The sequence below is a fragment of the Tasmannia lanceolata genome, unplaced genomic scaffold, assembly GCF_043159265.1.
Source record: "Tasmannia lanceolata isolate RefF3 unplaced genomic scaffold, GAP_Taslan_0.1 ptg000008l, whole genome shotgun sequence".
NCBI lineage: Eukaryota > Viridiplantae > Streptophyta > Magnoliopsida > Canellales > Winteraceae > Tasmannia > Tasmannia lanceolata.
The window spans coordinates 9,016,633-9,038,681 of record NW_027518685.1 but is presented as its reverse complement, the minus strand read 5'-3'; the positions used below and the strand labels follow the sequence as shown (position 1 = coordinate 9,038,681).

The following is a 22,049-nucleotide window of genomic DNA, read 5'->3' as shown; positions in this document are numbered from 1 at the left end:
AGGTGAAGCCCATTATTTTTCAGAGGATGATCCAAACTGTTCATTTGTTGGCCCATAACGTAAATTGCTGCTCCCCGTAAATCATCTACATATTGAGGGTGGTTTGTTTTAGAACTTGGAATTTTGTTTAGAAAGTGATATAAAGGGGAAGAATATATCATTAACCTTTTATTTTCGCATGTTATCCAAGCATAAACTTTAGGCTACCGATATTGACACTACCATGTTTTGATAATTGCACTAACTCACATTGTCTTTTATAATTTAACCAGTTGACGAGCAAATTAAGAAATGAGAAGATGAATTAGTGCAATTATCAAAACATGGTAGTGCCAATATCAGTTGCCTAGAGTTATTGTTATGAGGAATGACAAATTATATTTATAGAGTAGTAATTCACTCTCGTTAACCCCCCTCTCTCTCTCTATCAAATGGGTGTGTTGGAAAAAAGAATACGTAGAAAAATAAAAATAAAGTCTATCATCTTTGCTTTATTTCAGTTGGGAGGTGCTATTTTAGGCTAAAATCATAACCAAAAGCTGCTAACCCTATCAAAACATAACCGTCTTCTTACATGGCTGTTGTCATCTTCCCACTCCCAACACACTATAAATCTCCCTCCAAACACACTACAAAACCCACACACAAACACATCACACACTCACACATAAACCCCTGCTCTTTCTTACAGCACATCAAAATGAAGTATATTGCAGTATTTGTGTTGGTAGTCTTAGCCATGGCTCACGTGAGCCACGCCGTGAATTGCCCGGACGTGGACTCATGCATGGGACAGTGTCTCACCTACTTGACTGGAAACGATGCTAAGCCGGTTCCAGCTTGTTGCCTAGGGGTTAAACGGCTTCAAGGCATGGTTTCCACCACGGCTGATAAGCGGCTGGCTTGCAAGTGCCTCAAAACGGCTGCGGCTCACTTCCCCATAAAAGATAGCGCCGTGAGCGCGCTTCCTAACGAATGTGGCGCGTCACTCCCTATGCCTATCTCCTCAACCATTGATTGTGACTCGTGAGACTTTCTTTTTTTCTTTTTAACTTTTGTCCCTCCAAAAACAATTTTTTTTATGAAAAATATTTCTTAATCTTTATGCTCTGTATGGTTGCCGGGTTTTTTTTGTTCCTGGGAGTTATGTGGGAGAAAAAAATACCCTGGGAGATAAGTGGGAAAAAAAAGTCCTAGAAGTATCCTGGTAAAATAAAAATCCCATGTTTGGTTATGTAGGAGAAAAAAATACCCTGGGAGATATGGTGGGAAAAAAAAACCTTTGTTTGGTTGCTTGAACTGTTGGGTAGAAAAAAATTCTTCTCAAGCTTATTTTTGGTTCCTGGGGTTATCTTGGGATGGGATGAAAAGGCAATCATTACAAAAGTGGGATTAAAAAATTCACCCCACAAGTAATCATTACAAGAGTGGGATTAAAATAAACCTAGTGCTAAAAGGCAACCAAACATGGGATGGGGCCAAAATTTAACTTACTCTCCCACAAAACTCCCAGGAACAAAAAAAACCCGGCAACCAAACAGAGCATTAGGGACTGTTTGAATTCGTGGATTTTAGAATCTTGGATTTCCTCAAAATCAGTACAGAGGGGAGAAGGAGGAGACTGTCCATTGTTTTTGATTTCTCACCCTTCTTTCCGCCATTAAGAGAGAGTAGGAGATCATCCCATGTTTCCAGGTTTTAGAAATCTCTCGAAGCCTGGATTTCTTACTTAAAATCCAAGATGCTAAAAAGAAGCGAAACCGACGGTCTCATCCTTCACTTGTCTCCCATTAAGGATTTTGAGGAAAGTCCATGATTCTAAAATCTGTGTATCCAAACGGCTTAGTGATTTGGTTTTAAATCTTTTTAACTTTTCACAATTTTTTAGGCCCAAGTTTGGCAGCCGTTAAAGTTTTTTCCGTGGAATATTAGCCTATCAAATGGTGGGAGAGAGGTAAGGATGGTTGGGAGAAGAGAATTGAGAGAGCATGAGTGAGGAGAGGCTGAGAACTCGCTGGAAAAGAGGAAAAATAAAAATCTATATTCAAAATAATGTTTTTGTTTTCCTTATTTTTCAGCCACTTGGTACTATCTTCTCACTTATGTCCACTCAATGCTCTCCATCTCTCACTGCCCTATTCATCTCTCAGACACTTTGGCAGGATAATATTCCATGAAAATAAAATTCATGGCTGCCAACATGGCCTCAAGGAAAAAAAAAATTACCAACATCGGTTTTATGATTTTAATTGTCAAGTTTGGTAATTCTTATTATAACTTTGATTAGAAAAGTGTTTTACAGTTACACAATTTGGGTTTTCTTATAATACATATTTAATCTATTAAAAATTGTTTTTTGGTCATATTCATACTTAAGTTGTTCGTGCAGGATCCCTTAATATGGAGGTGTGTTTGAAGAATAAAAGAGTGGAGCATCCTAGTGCTGCTGCTCTAGCTATATTAAGTATGTGAAATTTCAGTAACTTTTTTGGGAGAAAGAGAAGAGAAAGGACGAAGGACTTCTCAGTGACATCCTCGCCCTTATAGAGTTGAGACTTTAGAGAGGATTACTGGGCAGGTTATTTACACTTCGCCTTGAAGAGAGCGTGTGATGTTTTTCTTTTCTATAATAAAAGTGCAGTGTTTAATATCAAGCTTCTATATGTAACAAAGCTTCAATAATCAGTATAAAGTTGATGTATTGAGTTATATGGTGTTATATTGTACTCTCTCTCTCTCTCTCTCTCTCTCTCTCTCTCTCCTAATCAAACTGGTAAACCTCATAGGAACACCTAACCTACTCTCCATCTATCTAAACACAACCATCCTCCTTTCTCTTCCTTCGTTTCCCATTTAAACAAGGAACCTAGAAGAGAGTCCTACTCCAAGTCAAATTAGGATGGGCCCACTCAAATCGTGGGAAACAAGAAACAAACCCAACATTCCAAATAGTAGGCATCCATTATAGCCCTCTAATCGCATGGAATCTAGTGTTAGTGAGTGTTTACTAGTTTCATTCTTTTAATCTTTCAATTCCATTATAGTATTATTCTTTCTCAGTTTTTATCTACTTCAAGTATTAGGTATCATACATGCATGTTTAATCATATCAAAAGTTGAGATTCCATAATAAGAATTGAAATATGTTTTGAGTTCATTCGAAAGTTTTCAAAAGTTTTAAATCTTTACTCTAAAGAGGATTTCAATATGTTTTAGTCGGAAAACTTGATCATTTCATATAGATGATCAGCCCTATCTCACTTATGGGTTAAAGTTTCAGCATATAGATAAAAAGTAATTTTTTCTTTCGATTTTGATCCTGATCCTAAGATTCATTTTCATTAAATTTTACATCTCTATTTATGACAATCTTCTTAGATATGAAAATTTTAACTTATATTTTTTCAAAACTCATTGTACCCAACAAGAATGTTTTTTTAGATTTATCATCTAATTTAATTCTGTTATTCGTCAACCGAGAATATACAACACAACCAAGTGTGTGACACAAGGTATATGATTACTTAAAGCTTCTTAGGAGTCATACTTTATACAATTTTTGATGAAATATGTTTTAAAGGTCGGATGAAAAATGTCAGTTCTGGCCAAAATACGTTAGGCATCCCTTTGGCTTTCAACATGCATTCTAGCCAATTTTATAATAGTCGTATTTTTCCTTTTGAAAATCTCATTTTATACATTGATGTGTATACCGACTGTTTTGTTTTAAATAATATATCAAACTTAATAAATACATATTAATTACCTCTATCACTGTAAAAGTGGAAATAATGTCTCTCCTGCCCATTCTTTGCATGGGAGAGTTTCTATTATCTACAATTTTGGGAAAATTTCCATCAATAGAAAAGTAAAAAGAATCTTTTCTAATATGGGTGTATACCATATCAGGAAGTCAAATGTAATTACAAAGATATTGCTAAACCTTGTAAAATACAATGGGAAATACATTCCATTTATTTAGAAGGAGAGATGAGAATGGAATTGGCATCAATCAATTTGATATCTTGATTGACGTCAATTACTCCATTAACAATCACAACACAAGGTTTCAACATTAAACCATTTTGATTTTCATCCAAGGTCTTACAAGCTTTGAAACATTTAAACATTTCTAATTTATTTTTTTAAGAGAAAAATCCAACTCTATTATAATCATCAATGAAGATGAGAAAATGGTAATTCCCTCCTATCAAAGTTATTTCTTAGGTTCGCATAGAACTAAATAGAATTTGATTTGATGGTCTTTTTTAGGCATGCCTCTCACCATATGTTCCTTTCACATTAGAGATAACGAGGGGTCATAATGAAGGTGTCATAACCATGATTTATCTTTGACTATAAGATTGACTTAAGGAAGAACTTCTCATTGAAACTTTAAAGGTAACACATTTTGTCTTGGGCCATTATCATTTGACAATTGGAACATTAATTTGTACGTATTTCTCTTAAAATTGATGTAGTAATCTTTTCATTACAAGTGATCCAACATTCAAGAGATTGTTGCAATCCTTTTATATATAATTTATTCACTATTCACCCTCAATCAATTTGTTAAAGTATAAAAGATTAAATAATGCCTTCTCTAACCGCTTAAGCTTACTAATTGGCCGTTTTGACATGGTATCAGAGCAAAGGTCCTGAGTTCAAACCTCCTTGATATAAAAAAAATCCACATGTAATGGCCAACCCAAAAGAGGGGCCACATGTACCACGTGTAGGCCCGCCCTAAAAAGAGGTGCCCCACGTGACGGGGAGTGTTAAATTATAGAAGATTAAATAATGCCTTCTCCAACCGCTTATGCTTTTGGGGTGATTAGTTGTTTGACACGATAATAAGAGAAATTCCAATTAAAGTAATCTTCACATATTTTCAAATACTTCATTTTTACTACATAAAGCTCACATCTGGAGTTTGTAATTTTACCTACTTCATTTTATATTCCTATTTATTTGGCAGATAGTGTGTCTCATAATTAATTTGCTGATTCCAATGATGAAATTATTTCAAAGTCGACTTTATCCATCACTAGCTTAGACATAATTCACTTTCTTATGATTTTATTTCAACTCATTGAGTTGTGTTAAGTGAGACTCGCTTGATCATGATTTTCTTTCAACTCATTGAGTTGTGTTAAGTGAGACTCGCTTGATCTCTCGACTCAATATCAATGATATTCCATAGGTCTCAATGATTGTAATTTTTGTCATTGAACAAGATAAACTTAGGGCAGTGATAAATTCACCCACTTCTAGGATAAATTCATCTTCTTTAACGCTTTGTAACAAAAAACGTTAAACTCTCTCTCCCTCTCTCTCTCTCTCACACACACACACACCAATTGGAATAGCGACTGTGAGAAGATGAAGGCAAACACGAGATTCTAGTTATCTCTCTTCATCAATCATACAAAAATTACTTTGACTCTAGTCAGGCTAACCAAACAACACTATTCATCATGTTATGTGCATAATAATTATGGTGTGGGTGTTAGTTGTGGGAATGTGTTTTTAGAGTTACGGGTGTTAGTTATGGTGTATGTGTTAAGTAGTGGGTGTTAGTTATTTGTGATGTGTCTTGTTAGTGGGTAAGTGTGCTTGTGATGTGGCACTCTCTCTCTTGCTTGTATTTATGTAGTAGTAATCTAATGAAAAAGAAAAGAAAAGAGAAGATAATTTACAGCAAAGGAGACTTTGTTTTGGAGAGTCATGGCTCCTCTCGAATCGAGCCGCTAGGAGGTCCGGTTGCCTCGAATCAACCATTCCCCCCCTCTATTTCTCTTTTATTTTGTTTATTTTCGTTACGGCCGATTAGGCACGTAACAATTGGTATCAAAGCGGTAGATCCTACGCCATGGCTGTGCAGTTAGAGCTTTTGGAATCCTTACGCGATGATTTCCGGCAAATCAAAGTGATTTTTTTTAAAATGATGGAGGAGGACTGGCGAAACACGGAAGGCTTGGAAAAAAATCAGCGAAGAGATCAAAGAAATGCGTAAAGAAGGAGCAAAGTTATATCTTGAGAAAGTTGATGCTCACGTAGAGAAAATCGTGAAAATCAATGGTGATGAGGATGGAAATTTTTATTCCATTCCAAGTTTGAGAGTAACAAATTTTAAAAGTGAGGTTTGAAGGATCACACTCATTACTTTTGAAGAATACGGAGGTCTAAAGTTGATTGCGTTTCTCAATCGAAGTGCGCCCAACAAGATTTGGGACCCCGGCGGAATACAATATTTTCTAAATTCGACCTTGAGGACAAGGTCGATTCTAAGAGAGAAGGAATGTTATGTGCATAATAATTATGGAGTGGGTGTTTGTGGGAATGTGTTTTTAGAGTTATGGGTGTTAGTTATGGTGTATGTGTTAAGTGGTGGGTGTTAGTTATTTGTGATGTGTCTTGTTAGTGGGTAAGTGTGCTTGTGAAGTGGCACTCTCTCTTGCTTGTATTTATGTGGTAGTAATCTAATGAAAGAAAAAAAAGAAGAGAAGATAATTTACAGCAAAGGAGACTTTGTTTTGGAGAGTCATGGCTCCTCTCGAATCGAGCCGCTAGGAGGTCCGGTTGCCTCGAATCAACCATTCCCCCCCTTTATTTCTCTTTTATTTTGTTTATTTCCGTTACGGTCGATTAGGCACGTAACACATCACCTACCTGTATCCTTTTGTCTCTAATGAAAACATAAATCTCGTCAACGATGATGACCACATACATTCTAAACAAAAATGACAAGATTGCAATCTCACATTCGTAAAAAAAAAAATAGAGTTTGGGTCCAATTACGAAATCTATCTTCTCTCTTTCTTTTCCCCTTTTTCATTCTACTGCGTAGGGGTGCAACGGTTTGACCCCCAAACCGAACCGAAATTTGAATCAGTTTGGTTTAACCAAACCGAAACCAAATTTTCGATTCAGTTTCGGCTTAGTTTCGGTTCAGTTTGGCTAATTTTGGCACCCCTTACTCATAATCATTGGAAACGGGGGCAACGGTTCGGTTTCAGTTCCTGAACCGAAATTTAAATCGGTTTGGATTTGGTTCGGTTAGGCCAATTTTGCCACCCCTACTGCTGGGTCTTCATTAAAGTAACACAATCACAGGATCTTTTCATGTAACTCACTTTTTTCATGTTTGTTTATCGGATTATAATTTGTATGCGGGCTTATGATGTATCTCAAGTTACAGTGAGCAGAGTCCTAATTCAACCCTCATTCTAGGATTCAATTGCAAATCCAGAAGAGGGGTCTTTCCATCTCAAATAAGTTTTCTGGACAGTTTCTTCTTCTCTTCTCATTTCCCCCCTTTTATCCTTCTTTCAATTCGAAAGCCTAAATCGATCAAAATCCCTAGCAGGCTTAAAGTCTATGGTGACTTGCTGTTAATTTAATCCAGCCGATAACAAAGAATGGGTAACCGGGTACACTCTAATGTTTTATGCTAGAGTAGGGATAGAGGTAGGGGTGGACATGGTTCGGTTCGGTTCGGTTTTGGGATATACCCAGAACCGAACCATATATAATCGGTTCCTTAAAATTGGAACCAGAACCGAACCATATATGTTTGGAACCGAACCGAACCAGAACCATATATAATCGGTTCAGTTCTGGGTTTACCCAACCTTCACCAAAAGTAGATATTTTGCCTAATCGTGTTTATAATCGGTTTGGTTCGGTTCGGTCGTGTTTATATATGAACTACAAACACTAACATGCACAAATTTGGGATAATCAGGCACAAATTTGGGCAATGCAAAAATTATATATGAACTACAAACATGCAAAAATTTGGGGGGTGAATTAAAATTTTAAAGGCAAAGCAAGACGTTAAAGAGGGGTGAATTAAAAGGGGGTGGGGTGACTTTATCAAATGAGGAGGCACTGAGTTTTAAGGTGAGGGTCGGTTCTCAGTTCGGTTTTCGGTTCCGGGATCCCAAACCCAGAACCGAACCGAATTTCCACCGGTTCCAGGATATCAGAACCGGAACCGAACCATATAGATATGGAACCGAACCGAACCGAACCATATGTGCCGGTTCGGTTCGGTTCCTCGGTTCGAACCGGAACCATGTCCACCCCTAGTTAGAGGTGGTGAATTTATTCTGGAAGGGGTGAATTTACCTAAAATTGAGGTTTTTTAGAAGCCATAATACACCTTGATCAAGATTGTAATCTCCTTTATTTGAATAAAACAAAGGGATAATTACAGCGCACTATACCCCTCAACTTTCTGACACATATAACTTGCACCACTCTAGTTTCAAAGTCATCAACTACACCCATGTAAGACTTTCATTTAAATGTTATGATTATAATTTTCATCATTGAAGGTGGTAAGATTGAGGTTATTAAGAAGCCATAATATACCTTGAACAAGATTCTGATACTACTTTATTTGAATAAAACAAACTTGATGGACGGATAAATATATTTGAATTCAAGAGAAGATTGTTATCTTAACACCAAAAACATAATAAATGAACGATAATTCGCTTGTTATAATTCTAAAAGGACTTCAAGTTTTAGTAAAACAAATTTTTTTTCTAAGAAGATACAATATCTTTCTAAAAAAAACATCACTTATTCGAATTTAACTCACTTTACTGTTCTTTTATTTTCTAAGCAACATACTATACCCTACCAAATGAAAAATGTAGGGAAAGTAAAGGGTTTTTACATTTACAATGTTATATCAAAATGCTACCAAAATTAGGGGTGCAACTCGGGTTGGGTTCAACCCGAATTTGGGTTGGGTTAAGCTTTTTCGCAAATTGGGTTGGGAAAAACCAACCCGAATTGGAAATCGGGTTGGGTCGGGTCGGGGTGTCTGGCAACCCGACCGACCCGAAATCCGAATTGTCTTTGTTGAATACCAAAATGTTTTGAATATGCATTGAAAATAATGGTGCAATCTCTTTTCCCCAAAAGTAGACAATTGTTATGCACTTTTCTAGACAGCCATTACTTCTCTTCCCATTTTAAACTTCTCCCAATGCCAAAAATTAAAAGTAGGTTTTCCTCTCTTGCTACACGTGTGGAACAATGTAAGAAAGTTTACTTTTTTTAATGACTTTTATATTTATAATCTTTTTTCAGAAGACATTTACTCATTTATATCCTAGGGACACCCGTTTTGTAATTTTAAAAAACCACTTGATAGAGGTAGGAGCAAGGGTATTTTTGTAATTTTCAGAAACCACTTGAGTTTCTTCTCTCCTTTGAAATCGGGTCGGTCCGGGTTGAGGAAATTGGAAATCGGGTTGGGCCAGGTTGAACTCAGCCGGGTTGCAAATCGGGTTGGGATAGAAAAATGGGTTCGTCGGGTTGGCCTCAACCCGACCCAACCCGACCCGACCCGAGTTGCACCCCTGGTCCAAAATCACTTAGTCTACCAAGTGTCACGGGCCTTTTCTTTTCCCTAAAGGATAGGGCCAACCATACATCTTAGATAAGAGTAATATAAATGGGGAGAATATGTCATTTCCCTCTTCTTTTCGCATGTTATCCAGGTGTAAAATTAGGCTACTGATACTGGCGCTACATGTTTTGGCAATTGCACTAACTCACCTTGCCTTTTATTATTTAACCAGCTGTGACAATTTCCAAAAAAAAAAAAAAGCCCTCATAAGCAAATTAAGAAAGAAAAGACAAGGTGAGATACTGCAATTATCAATACATGGTAGTGCCAATATCAGAAGCCCAAGTATAACGTAGAGTAGAACGTCGGAAACAAATAAAGTCATCATCTTTGCTTTATTTCAGTTGGGAGCAGGTGCTATTTCAGGCTAAAATCATAGCCAAAAGCTGCTAACCCTATCAAAACATAACCGTCGTTGTTACATGGCTGTTGTCTTCTTCCCACGCTCAACATACTATAAATCTCCCTCCAAACTCTTTACAAAACCCACACACAAACACATCACATATTCACACATAAACCCCTGCTCTCTCTTACTACACATTCAAAATGAAGTGTCTTGCAGTATTTGTGTTGGTAGTCTTAGCCATGGCTCACGTGAGCCACGCCGTGAATTGCCCGGACGTGGACTCATGTATGGGACAGTGTCTCACCTATTTGACTGGAGCCGACGCGAAGCCGGTTCCAGCATGTTGTCAAGGAGTTAAACGGCTCCAAGGCATGGTTTCTACCACGGCTGATAAGCGGCTGGCTTGCAAGTGCCTCAAAACGGCTGCGGCTCACTTCCCCATCAAGGATAGCGCCGTGAGCGCGCTTCCTAACGAATGTGGCGCATCACTCCCCATGCCTATCTCCTCAACCATTGATTGTGACTCGTGAGACTTTTTCTTTTCTTTTCCACTTTTGTCCTTCGGAAGATAGATGGTCTGTCGCATGTCAAAATCTGCTGAAAAGTGAGCTTATGTGGCTAGTTTGACATGTGAAAGAGCATCTGCGAAATGCCTTCTCCGATGGTCCATAGCAAATCCCCAAAAAACAAATGTTTATGAAAAAGATGGAAATGTTATGAGCACAACCATATTTGACATTTGCACAAACCTAGTTCTTTTTCTTCTTTAATTGGCTTGTGAGAGAGCCTTTTGGGAAATTTAATTACCTTTTGACAGCTCTTTAAATACTAAAAGACAAGATGGTTCGAGAAAATATTGGTAATTTCGTTTTAAATCTATTTAGCTCTCACAATTTTTTTAGGCCATGATGTTTGGCAGCCATGAAAGTTTTTTTCCATGGAATATTAGTATCAATTTTATGGGAGAGGGGCAAGGAGGGTGGGAGAAGGAGAGAATTGAGAGGGCATGAGTCTAGAGAGGGTGAGAAGTGGTTCTAAAATAGGGAAAAGAAAATCCCTACTCAAAATAGAGTTTTTGTTTTCCTTATTTTTTTCTGCCACTTGGCATTATCTCCTCACTCATGCCTACTCGATTATCTTCCTTTCCCACTGCCCCTAGTCCTCTCTCATGAAGATAATATTCCATGAAAATAAAATTCATGGTTGCAAACATGGCCTCAAGGAACAAAATATTACCAACATAGGTTTTATGATTTTAACTTACACAATATGGGTTTTTCTTATAATAAATATTTACGATTTATTTAAGATTAAAAATTGTTTTTTTGGGTCATATTCATACGTACTTAAAGTTGTTAATCTTTCTGTACACATGCAGGATCCCTTAATATGGAGGTTTGTTTGATGAATAAAAGAGTGGAGCACGCTAGTGCTGCTGCTCTAGCTATATTCAGTATGTTTTATTTGAGTAGCTTTTTTGGAGAAAGGAGAAGACAAAGGACGAAGGGCTTCTATGTGACATCCTCCCCCTTATAGATTTGAGACTTAGAGAGGATTACTAAGCAACTTGTTTACGTACTTCGTCTTGAAGAAAGCGTGTGATGTTTTTCTTTTCCGTAATAAGAGTGCAGTCACTAGTATCAGGCTTCTATGTGTAACAAAGCTTCAATAGTCAATATAAAGTTGATATATGGGGTTACATGGAGTTATATTGTACCTCTCTCTCTCTCTCTCTCTCCTAAACAAATTGGAAAACTTCATTGGAACACCTAACCTACTCTCTATCTATCTAAACACAACCCTCCTCCTCTCTTCCTCTGTTTCCTATTTAAACAAGGAAACTAGAAGAGAATCCCACTCCTAGTCAAATTAGGATGGGCACACTCAAATCATGGGGAACGAGACACAATCCCAACATTCCTAATAGTAGGCATCAATTTATAGCCCTATAATCAAATGTAATCGTGTAAGTGAGTGTTTACTACTTTCGTCTTGTTATCTTTCAATTCCATATTATTCTTTCACGGTTTATATCTACTTCAAGTACTAGGTAGCATGTTAAGCATATCTTAAATTTAGATTCCATAATAAGAATTGAAATATAATTTGAGTTCATTCAAAAGTTTTCAAAGTTTTCAAAAGTCATTTTTGAATCTTTAGCATATAGATAAAAACTAGTTTTTTTTCTTTTTCTTTTGATCCTAATCCTAAGATTCTTTTTTCATTAAATTTTACATCTCTATTTATGATAATCATCTTAGATATGGGATTTTTAAGTTTTATGTTTTCAAAATTCACTGTACCCAATATATTTTCACATTTATCATCTAATTTACATATTTTCTTTGTCTACAACACAATCAATTGCGTTACACAAGGTACATGATGATTCCAAGCTTCTTAAGGAGTCTTACTTTATATGATTTTTTGATGAAATATGATTCAAAAGATAAATGATAAATGCCATTTTTCCCCAAAATATATTATGCATCCTTTTGGCTTTCGACATATTTCTACCCTAAGCCTATAATTGCTATATTTGTCCTTTTGACAATCTCATTTTATATATTGAGGCGTATACTCACTAGTGAGTTCATCCCTATTAATGTTTTCTTTTAAACAAAATGTCAAACTCAAGAGATACATATTTAGCACTTTTATCACAGCGCAAAGTTTTCAACATGAAACCACTCTACTTTTCAGCCAATGTCTTACAAGCTTTGAAATATTGAAACACTTATAATTTTTCTTTATGAAAATAAACCCAACTCTATTATAATCATCAATGAGGATGAGAAAATAGTTATCCCCTCCTATCAAAGTTATTTCTTAGGCCCGCATATATAAATCTAAATATATTAGTTCACGAATATTTAACATCGTGAAGGCTTTTTCAATGAAAAACGAGTTTTTATGATGATCCAAGTGCACATCCGTTACAAACTTGATCTTGATGGTCAATGTTAGCTAGGCATACCACTCACCATATATCTCTTTCACATTAGAGATAAATTGGTCGTAATGATGATGTCCGATCCTTCTTGGGTCATTCTCACCTTGACCATGACTATGAGAACATTATTTTTGTCTTGATTTGTACGCATTTCTCTTAAAATTGATGTAGTAATCCTTCGTTACAAGTTACCCAGACATTCAAGAGATTGTTCAATCCTTTTATATTTAATTTATTCACCATCCACACTTGATTGATTAATAATAGAAACTTTAATTAAAATAATCTTCAATTATATTAAAATCCATCATTTTGACTGCATGAAACTCACATATAAGAGTTAGTAATTTTACCAACTTCACTTTATCTTCAAATGAGACTTTAGCCATCTCTTGATAAATGAAGAGCAACACATTCTTTGCATTCTTATGATTTTATTTCAACTCACTGTGTTGTGTTTGGTGAGACTCGCTTGATCTCTCTTAGCTCTATATATCGGGTCTCGACGATGTCCCATCAGTTTTGACACCCATGTAAGATTTCATTTAAATGTTACATTGATTGTAATTGTTGTCATTGAACAAGAGGAAATTGAGGTTACATGTTGTTAGAAGCCATAGTATTTGAATAAATCAAATGGGATGGAGGGATAAACATATTGGAATTCAAGAGAAGATTGTTATCTTAACACCAAAAACAGAATAAATGAAGGTTTGCATGTTACAAGTCTAAAAGGACTTCAAGTTTTACTAAAACAATTTTTTTCCGAAGAAGATACAATCTTACACAAAACGAAAATCAGTTATATATTCGAATTTAATACACTTTACAGTTCTTATATTTTCTAAGCAACATACTGCACCCTACCAAATGCAATATGTAGGGAGGGTAAAGGGTTTTTACATTAACAATGCTACATCAAAATGGTACCAAAAGCACTTGGTCTTCCAAGGCTTGCTTAGAAGATGCAGATGAAATAGAACTCAAACTACCTTTTTTTTTTAATGGCAAGAACTAAAACTACTCGCTGCACTTCCATTGGTGGGCAACCTTAGAGAGGGCCTTACAAGAAGATCCATCTTCAGCCAATGTTTTGGCGGCCCTATCTTTGAGGTCTTGCATTCTACTCCTCGCCTCTCTCCCTTCTTCTCCTTTCATCAAACCCTTCACAACTCTCGCAATCTCCTCCTTCATTATCAACCCTGTCTCACTAGCTTTAGGCCTCAAAGCCACCTTCATATCCTCCACCAAGGCCGCGTTCATCTTTTGCTCTGCGTAGAGAGGCCACGCTATCAAAGGCACACCATTAAGGACGCTCTCAAGGGTCGAATTCCAGCCACAGTGAGAGAGAAACCCACCCGTGGACCCATGGCTAAGCACCTGTGTTTGTGGGGCCCATGAAGGGACCAACATCCCCTTTCCCTTTGTTCTACCTACAAACCCTTTAGGCAAAAACTCAAAAGGGCCCTCCTTACTACTTTGGAGGCTGGAATAAGTTGCATTTGCCTCCTATTCATTTGGGCTTCTTACCACCCACAAGAATCTTTGGTCACTCATCTAGTCATCTCCAATCCCAGAGCCAATTCATTCAACTACTCAAACGAAAGGTTCCCACCACTCCCAAAAGTGACGAACAACACTGACCGACGTGGCTGCTCGTCCAGCCACTTTAAACACTCGGATTCATCACTTCCTCTGGTAGAACCAATTATAGGGCCCAGCGGGTAAATTGGAGGGTTTCCTAACATTTCCTCCATAGCCTTTATAGCCTCTGGCTCCAAATCCACAAAGCTGCTTAGTAGAATACCCGTAATAGTATAAATGATTAAATAACTCCTCTAACACCTGGTATCCGTCTAAAACTTCTTAGGTTCAAGACCCAACAACTTCTTGTGTACGGCTAACCCAGAAGAGGGGTCACACGTGTAGGCCAACGAAAAAAATAGGGGTCACACGTGAGGAAGAGTGTTGAAGTATAAATAATTAAATAACACCAACTCACAAGAAATTATAAATTGGCCGGCTGTACATGCACTTGCAGCCCTAGAATACTCTAGAATACTCTGGGCCCACATTGTTTGGGTGATACAAACCATTCATTTAATAGGCCCAGACATAGGGTGTGCCCAAAAATTCTTTTCCATGGAACCATCCTAATCCTCTGATTTGTGGAGGTTAAAAATGGCCGGCACAGCATAAAAACCTCAACGGACATGATGGTTAGGATGACCCTATGGAGAAGATTTTTCGGCACACCCTATCTATATCAAGGTTCATCGAATAAATGGATTGGATCACCCAAACAGTGTGGGCCCCACAGTATTTTGGGGGCTGCATGTGCATGTACCACCATTATTTCTCCCAACTGAACAGCTCAAGCCTGTGGAGTAATTGGTTGTTTCACAGCACCTTGGACATCTTTGTAACGTTTAGATTGGTGTAGGATCCATCTGTAAGCTTCGTTCTGTCTGTCTTGAAACGGCTCTCCCACGTCTTTCCACGAAACCGGGATACAACCGGGAAGTTTCAGGGGGTCGGCAATATCTCTATATTCGCAAGTATAAGTGCCATCAAATGTCTCTAAATTTAAGGCGAAAAATAAACACATAGCGGTCGAGGGAAAGAAAAGGTATGGCCAGATTTTTGAATTCTCCGGCGAGGTCAATGGCGTCCGTACTGAAGACATCAACGATGAGGGAGACTAGATGGGTCGTTGATTTTAGAGTCTTTAAAATTTTATGGATTGAAGGGAGAGAAAGACTGACCATAACCATAAGGCACATACGGGTTTCTATTTTGGAGTCGGTAGGGGTCTCTTTGGGGAAAAGTAGGGAGAGAGAAATGGAATTAACGTCTTTTGGGAAGGATTTGAGGATGGTGGTTTGGGCTTTGGAAGAAGGATCCGCGGAGAGAGAGATGAATGTGAGTGAGAAGTTTTGGAGGACGAGTCCCTTTGCTAACTCGGCGAGTGGGACGAGGTGACCCATTCCGGGACTCTGTATAATTGCTATGTGGGATTTTTGGCTTTCTTCCATGGGTGCAACCTTTTTCTTTTTTTTGCGTTGCTGGTGGGGTGGCAATAGAATGAGTTTATATAGGGGTTTATTTCTTCTCTTTTGACAAAAGTGTAAAGCTTGGCATTCCAAAAAAAAGGACAAAACTGGAAAAAACAATATTATCTCTAGGAACATTTCGAATGCCTATTTGGACCACCCGATCAACGACTTTATGTCCATTAAATGCAAAGAGCCCATTAAGCAGAAGAGTAAAAAAGAGCTGAGACCAAAATGGCATGTTTTTGTTCATAAAGGTGGTGGTTCTAGTGTATTAGAAGACAACTAAACCTAGAAACCTCCAAGGACTCTTTGCAAATTGCAACTAGCCAATGTGGCATTGGGGGAAAAGTCTAGACGTCACCGAAGAATAGACTTAAAATCTAATGCAAATATTGGATCTTTCCACAATATCTCTTTTATTAATTTCTCACTCTCATACCTTTCCACAATTTCTCTCTCTAATCTTTCCTAGTATATACGCGTCTTTCTTTTAAAATATTTCCTTTATCATTACAATTCTAAGTGGCTCTTCTTTCTCTAATCAGATTAATATTTCCTAATTAACCTATAACCATCTACGCAGGGCTAAAGAAGGGCCCTTGAATAGATCCACATCATTAAGTTCCACCAAATTCAGTTTCTCAACCGATTTTAAACATGGCGTGGATCTATTCAAGGGCACATCTCCGGCCCTTGCATAAAGAGGGCCTTTGCATCTATCATTTCTCTGATTATAAATATATTGTTTATAATCACAAAATTAATGCAACGCCGTAGGAGTGGTTTTCACTCCTATTGTATGCGGAACCATGATGCTAACCTACTATTTAAACGTAAAGATCCATTTTGGACCGGATCCACGTCAAGATCCATTCAAAACCATTATTTATTGGATTGGATTTGGAGTGTTCATTGGATCTGACTTCTCGTGTCTCAGCCACGACCCATTTCAAATCAAACCATCCATCATTGTGTCCTAGTAGGTCGAACTTACATTGTACAAAGTTAGAATTTAAGTTATAATGTTGAGTCCACTGCTATGATTAATAAGAGAAATTTCAATTAAAATAGGGAAATGATATCCTCGCCCCCTCCCCCCAACGGTTTATGTGAGAATGATTCATGCTTGAGGATAAATTCATCCCCTTGGACGTTTTTTGTGTGTGTGTGTGTGTGGGGAGGGGGGGGGGGGAGTGTGGTGGTGGTGGTGTAGGGTATTTATCCGTTAGAGAGGGGAGATATCATTCCCCTTAAAATAATCTTCAATTATTTTCAAATACTTAATTTTTACTGCATAAAATTCATATATAAGAGTTTGTAATTTAATTTACTGCCAATTTCACTTTATCTTCTTCTTTATTTGACAGATAGAGTGTGTCTCATACTTGATTTACCGATTTCCCATGAAATTATTTCAAAGTTGACTTTATCCATCACTTGATAAATGAACAACAATACATTCTTCGCATTCTTATGATTTTCTTTCAACTCATGAGTTGTGTTATGTGTATGTCGTCTACACACACACAGAGATATATGGGGGCGAGGTTTATGAGCTATAGCTCAGCTTGAGCTAGAGCTCAGAATAAACCATCTCCCATAGTTGTTTGACTCATCCAACCCATTCATTGTATAGGACCTCACACAGATAGGGTGTTCCTATCAAACCCTCTCCATACCATAATCTCAATCATTCGATCTATAGAAGCCCATTTTCTAGCCATCCATTTTAAACCTCCACAAATCATAACCCTAACCATAACCTATAATCCTAATCATAACCAGAAATCATAATACTAATCATAATCTATAGAATGAATGGGTTGGATGAGTCAAACAACTATGGGAGATGGTGTTTCTGAGCTCGAGCTCATAAACCATTTCCTATATATATATATATATATATATATATATATATATATATATATATATATATATATATATATATAGAGAGAGAGAGAGAGAGAGAGAGAGAGAGGAGTGTGCGGTCGACCGCATATAAGGTTATATGCGGTCGAGGGCCCAAACACATGGGTCCCACTTTTTTTGTGCTGATCAAAACCATTCATTTGTAAGGCCCCATCATAGATAGGGTGTGTACAAAAAATCAGCTCCATTGGATCATCCTAACTCCTCCAAAAGTGGAGGGCAAAAATGGGCAGATTTGTGGCAAACGATTTCTGTCCATTTTGCCCTCCACTTTTGGATGGGTTAGGATTATCCTATGGAGCTGATTTTTTGTACACACCCTATCTATGTAAGGGCCTTGCAAATAAATGCTTTGGATCATCATAACAATGTGGGCCCACATGAGTTTTGGGCCCTCGACCGCACCAAGCTTAGGTGCGGTCGAGCGCACAATCTTATTCCTATATATATATATATATATATATATATATATAGAGAGAGAGAGAGAGAGAGAGAGAGAGAGAACGGTACCTACACATATGTGTAGATAAGTTATCTACACACTAGCTTAAAATACAGTGGGGGCCACATTATTTGGGTGATCCAAACCATTCATTTTTAAGACCCTCACATAGATAGGGTGTCCACAAAAAATCAGATCCATAGGATCATCCTAACCATTCGAACTGTGGAGGCAAAAAATGGACTAATTTGTGAAGGTTTAAAGACATCCATTTTACCTCCACAAATCGTAGGGTTGGGATGATCCTATGGATCTGAGTTTTTGTAGACACCCTATCTACGTGAGGGCCTTTAAAATGGATGGCTTGGATCACCCAAACAATGTGGGCCCCCACTGTATTTTAAGCTAGTGTGTAGAGAACTCTCTACACATATGTGTAGGAACCGTTTTCTCATATATATATATATATATATATATATATATATATATATATATATATATATATATATATATATATAGAGAGAGAGAGAGAGAGATACATATAATATATGGTCTCAACGATATCCCATAGGTTTTGATACTCATGCAAGACTTTCATTTAAATGTTATATTGATTGTAATTTTTGTCATTGAACATGAGAAAATTAGGTTACATGCATGTTGCTAGAAGCCATAATACCTTGAACAAGATTCTAATGCTACTTTATTTGAAAAAGACAAGCTTGATGGAGGAATAAACGTAGTGGAATTCAAGAGAAGATTGTTATCTTAACACCAAAAATAGAATTAATGAAAGTTTAATTACCTGTTAATAATTCTAAAAGAACTTCAAGTTTTACTAAAATAAATCTTTTTTCGAAGAAGATGGAATATCATAAAACAACATCACTCATATTCGAATTTAACACACTTAACTGTTCTTTTATTCTCTAAGCAGCATACTACACCCTATCAAAAGCAAAATGTAGAGGGTTTTTACATTTCAAAATGCTACCAAAATCGCTTAGGTTTTTGAGATCGCCTGTAGATCTCAGTTTTTTTGTAGTTTCCATTGTTGGGCAACCTCAGATAGGGACATATACGAAGACCCATCTTCAGCCAATGCCTTGGCGGCCGCATCTTTGAGGTCTCCCATTCTACTCCTCGCCTCTTTCCCTTCTTCCCCTTTCATCAAACCCTTCACAACTCTCGCAATCTCCTCCTTCTTTATCAACCCCGTCTCACTAGCTTTAGGCCTCAAAGCCACCTTCATACCCTCTAGCATGACCGCGTTCATCGTTTGCTCCGCATAGAGAGGCCATGCTATCAAAGGCACGCCATTAACAACACTCTCAAGGGTCGAATTCCACCCACAATGAGACAGAAACCCACCTGTGGATCCATGGCTAAGTACTTGTGTCTGTGGGGCCCACGAAGGGACCAACATCCCCTTACCCTTTATTCTACTTACGAACCCTTCAGGCAAAAACTCAAAAGGGTCCCCTTTAACACCACGGAGGCTGAAAAAAGTTGCATTTGCCTCCTTATCACTTGGGCTTCTTACCACCCACAAAAATCTTTGGTCACTCATCTCCAATCCCAAAGCCAATTCATTCAACTGCTCAAACGAAAGGGTCCCACCACTTCCAAAAGAGACAAACAACACTGACCCACGTGGCTGCTTGTCCAGCCACTTCAAACACTCGGATTCGTCAGTTCCTCTTGTCAAACCAATCAGAGGGCCCACCGGGTAAATCGGAGGTTTTCCCGGCATTTCTTCGGTCAGCGCCTTTATAGCCCCAGGTTCCAAATCCACAAAGCTATTTAGTAGAATACCTGCTAATGTATGAATGATTAATTCATTAAGTAACACCAACTCAAACAGTAGGATGATCCTATCCATACGATCTACAGAGGAACTACATATTATGGAAACCAATATAGATCGGACGGATGGGACCATCAAATGGAAATGTTTTTTGGGGCACGATGTATTTAAGTTGTGGCCCATCAAATGGACGGTTTGGATCATCATGTGTAAGCCGTAAAGTTTGAAAAACACTAGACTATATGGGCCTACAACGTATACAAACTCTAAAGTATATGATTTGCTAGCGTCCATGTTAGAAGAAGGCGTGTTGCGGATGGCTGTTGCATGTGAGAGCTGCCACATCGGTTCACTTTTAAAGCAGAATTTGTCTTCATTTATGATGTGGCTGCTCTCACATGCAACAGCTCATCTGCGAAATGTGAAGAAATTTGATTTCAGTAATCTTTTTGCTTGATTGCAATCTATCTCAAGGTGTGCTTATATAGAGCATTTACATGATAAACATAGAATAAAATTAAAATAATTATAGAAAGAGAAGATGCTAATCAAATTTACTTTCCAAATCTCCCTTAGAGCACTCACGTGATAAATATACAATGAAATTAAGAAAACTACGGAAAGAGATGATAATAGAAGATTCTAATCTAGCCTAATCTTATTGCTTAATCTAGCTAGGTTACCTCTCTTAACCTACTTGCCTAATATACACCAAGACGATCCAACGGTGAACCTCATCCCAATTCAAAATGATTAAATAACACCAACTCTAACAGCTTAAGCTTTTGGTTGTTTCACAATACCTTCCACATCTTTGTAACGTTTTGACTGGTGTAAGATCCATCTGTATGCGTCGTTCTGCCTGTCTTGAAACGGCTCTCCCACGTCTTTCCATGAAACCGGGATACAACCGGGAAGTTTCAGGGGCTCAGTTATATCTCTATATTCGCAAGTATACGTCGCATCAAGTGTCTCTAAATTTAAGGCCAGAGATAAGCACATAGCTGTAGAGGAGAAGAATAGATACGACCGGACGGAAAATTCTCCGGCGAGGTCGATGACGTCCGTACAGAAGAGATCGACGATGACGGCAACGAGATGGGTCGTTGAATTTAGGGTTTTAAAAATCTCACGTATTGAAGAGAGGGAGAGACTGACCGTAAGGCACATACGGGTTTCGGCACGGATGCCGGTAGGGGTGTCCTGGGGAGAAATAGGGGGGAGAGGAATTGAATTAACGTCTTTTGGGAGGGATTCGAGTATGGCGTTTTGGGCTTTGGATGAGGGGTCTGCGGAGAGAGAGACGAGTGTGATTGAGAAGTTATGAAGGACGAGTCTCTTTGCTAACTCGGCGAGTGGGATGAGATGACCCATGCCGGGACTATGTATAATCGCTATGTGGGGTTTTTGTGCTTCTGCCATGGTTGCAATCTTGCTTTCTTCCTTCTTTCTTGCGTGTGGTGGTACGGGTGACGAGAAATGTTTATACGAGTTTATATAGGCTTTTCGAATACATTCTTTGCCTTTTTTTGCTTAGTGATTTATTAGCCCCTTTTTATTCTCTGAGACAGCCCTCTCTAGTTTGTTTAAAACAATTATTTTACACTAAAACGGGCTGTCTTAAGGAAGAAAGAGGGACAACTATATCATTTCTCTTTTTTTCTTCTCTCGTTTAAAGGTTTTGCCTTTTTTTTAGTTAAGATTTGGTCATCCGAAAAAATCTATTTCAATTAACCGGTCAGCGAATTTTTGTCCATTAAATTCAAAATTGCCAATTTAGGCAGAGCTGCAAATTTGGCAGGAAAAACTGTAAAAGATATCTGCGGCTGCGAGCAAGACGGCATGTTGTTTTGCTCAATAAACGGGTTCTAATTTGGCCACAGCGTGTTTAATAAGACAAAATAAGAGCAGTGGATATTTTCGTAATTTTGGAAGCTTTTACTTGTTTGTTACTGGCTACCAACCTTTTTGATGAGTAGGCAAATCGGGGGTACGTGGGAATAAATGATTGCTGGGAGACCGATAGTGGAACCAGGATTTGAACCGGACAAATCCCCCCCCCCCCATGCCACATGGCATGAGA

The 22,049-nt window shown here is 37.9% G+C and overlaps 1 protein-coding gene and 1 pseudogene across 1 annotated transcript; both read right to left on the bottom strand.

The window, feature by feature from the left end:
- Window positions 1-13,631: 13,631 nt before the first annotated feature.
- LOC143882673 (hydroquinone glucosyltransferase-like) lies at window positions 13,632-15,767 on the bottom strand (annotated as a pseudogene).
- Window positions 15,768-19,031: 3,264 nt separating this feature from the next.
- LOC143882671 (hydroquinone glucosyltransferase-like) lies at window positions 19,032-21,462 on the bottom strand. The gene is made up of 2 exons (XM_077386128.1): window positions 20,770-21,462; window positions 19,032-19,974 (listed from the first exon to the last, which is right to left on the bottom strand). The coding sequence occupies exons 1-2, from the start codon at window positions 21,386-21,388 to the stop codon at window positions 19,190-19,192; spliced, it is 1,404 nt and encodes a 467-aa protein (XP_077242243.1). The 5' UTR covers window positions 21,389-21,462; the 3' UTR covers window positions 19,032-19,189.
- Between the last annotated feature and the right edge of the window lie 587 nt (window positions 21,463-22,049).

Coding starts and splice junctions, on each gene's coding strand:
- LOC143882671 (XM_077386128.1), bottom strand. CDS start 21,388: ATGGCAGAAGCACAAAAACCCCACATAGCGATTATACATAGTCCCGGC. Junction 19,975..20,769: donor ACGTTACAAAGATGTGGAAG/GTATTGTGAAAC, acceptor ATACATTAGCAG/GTATTCTACTAAATAGCTTT.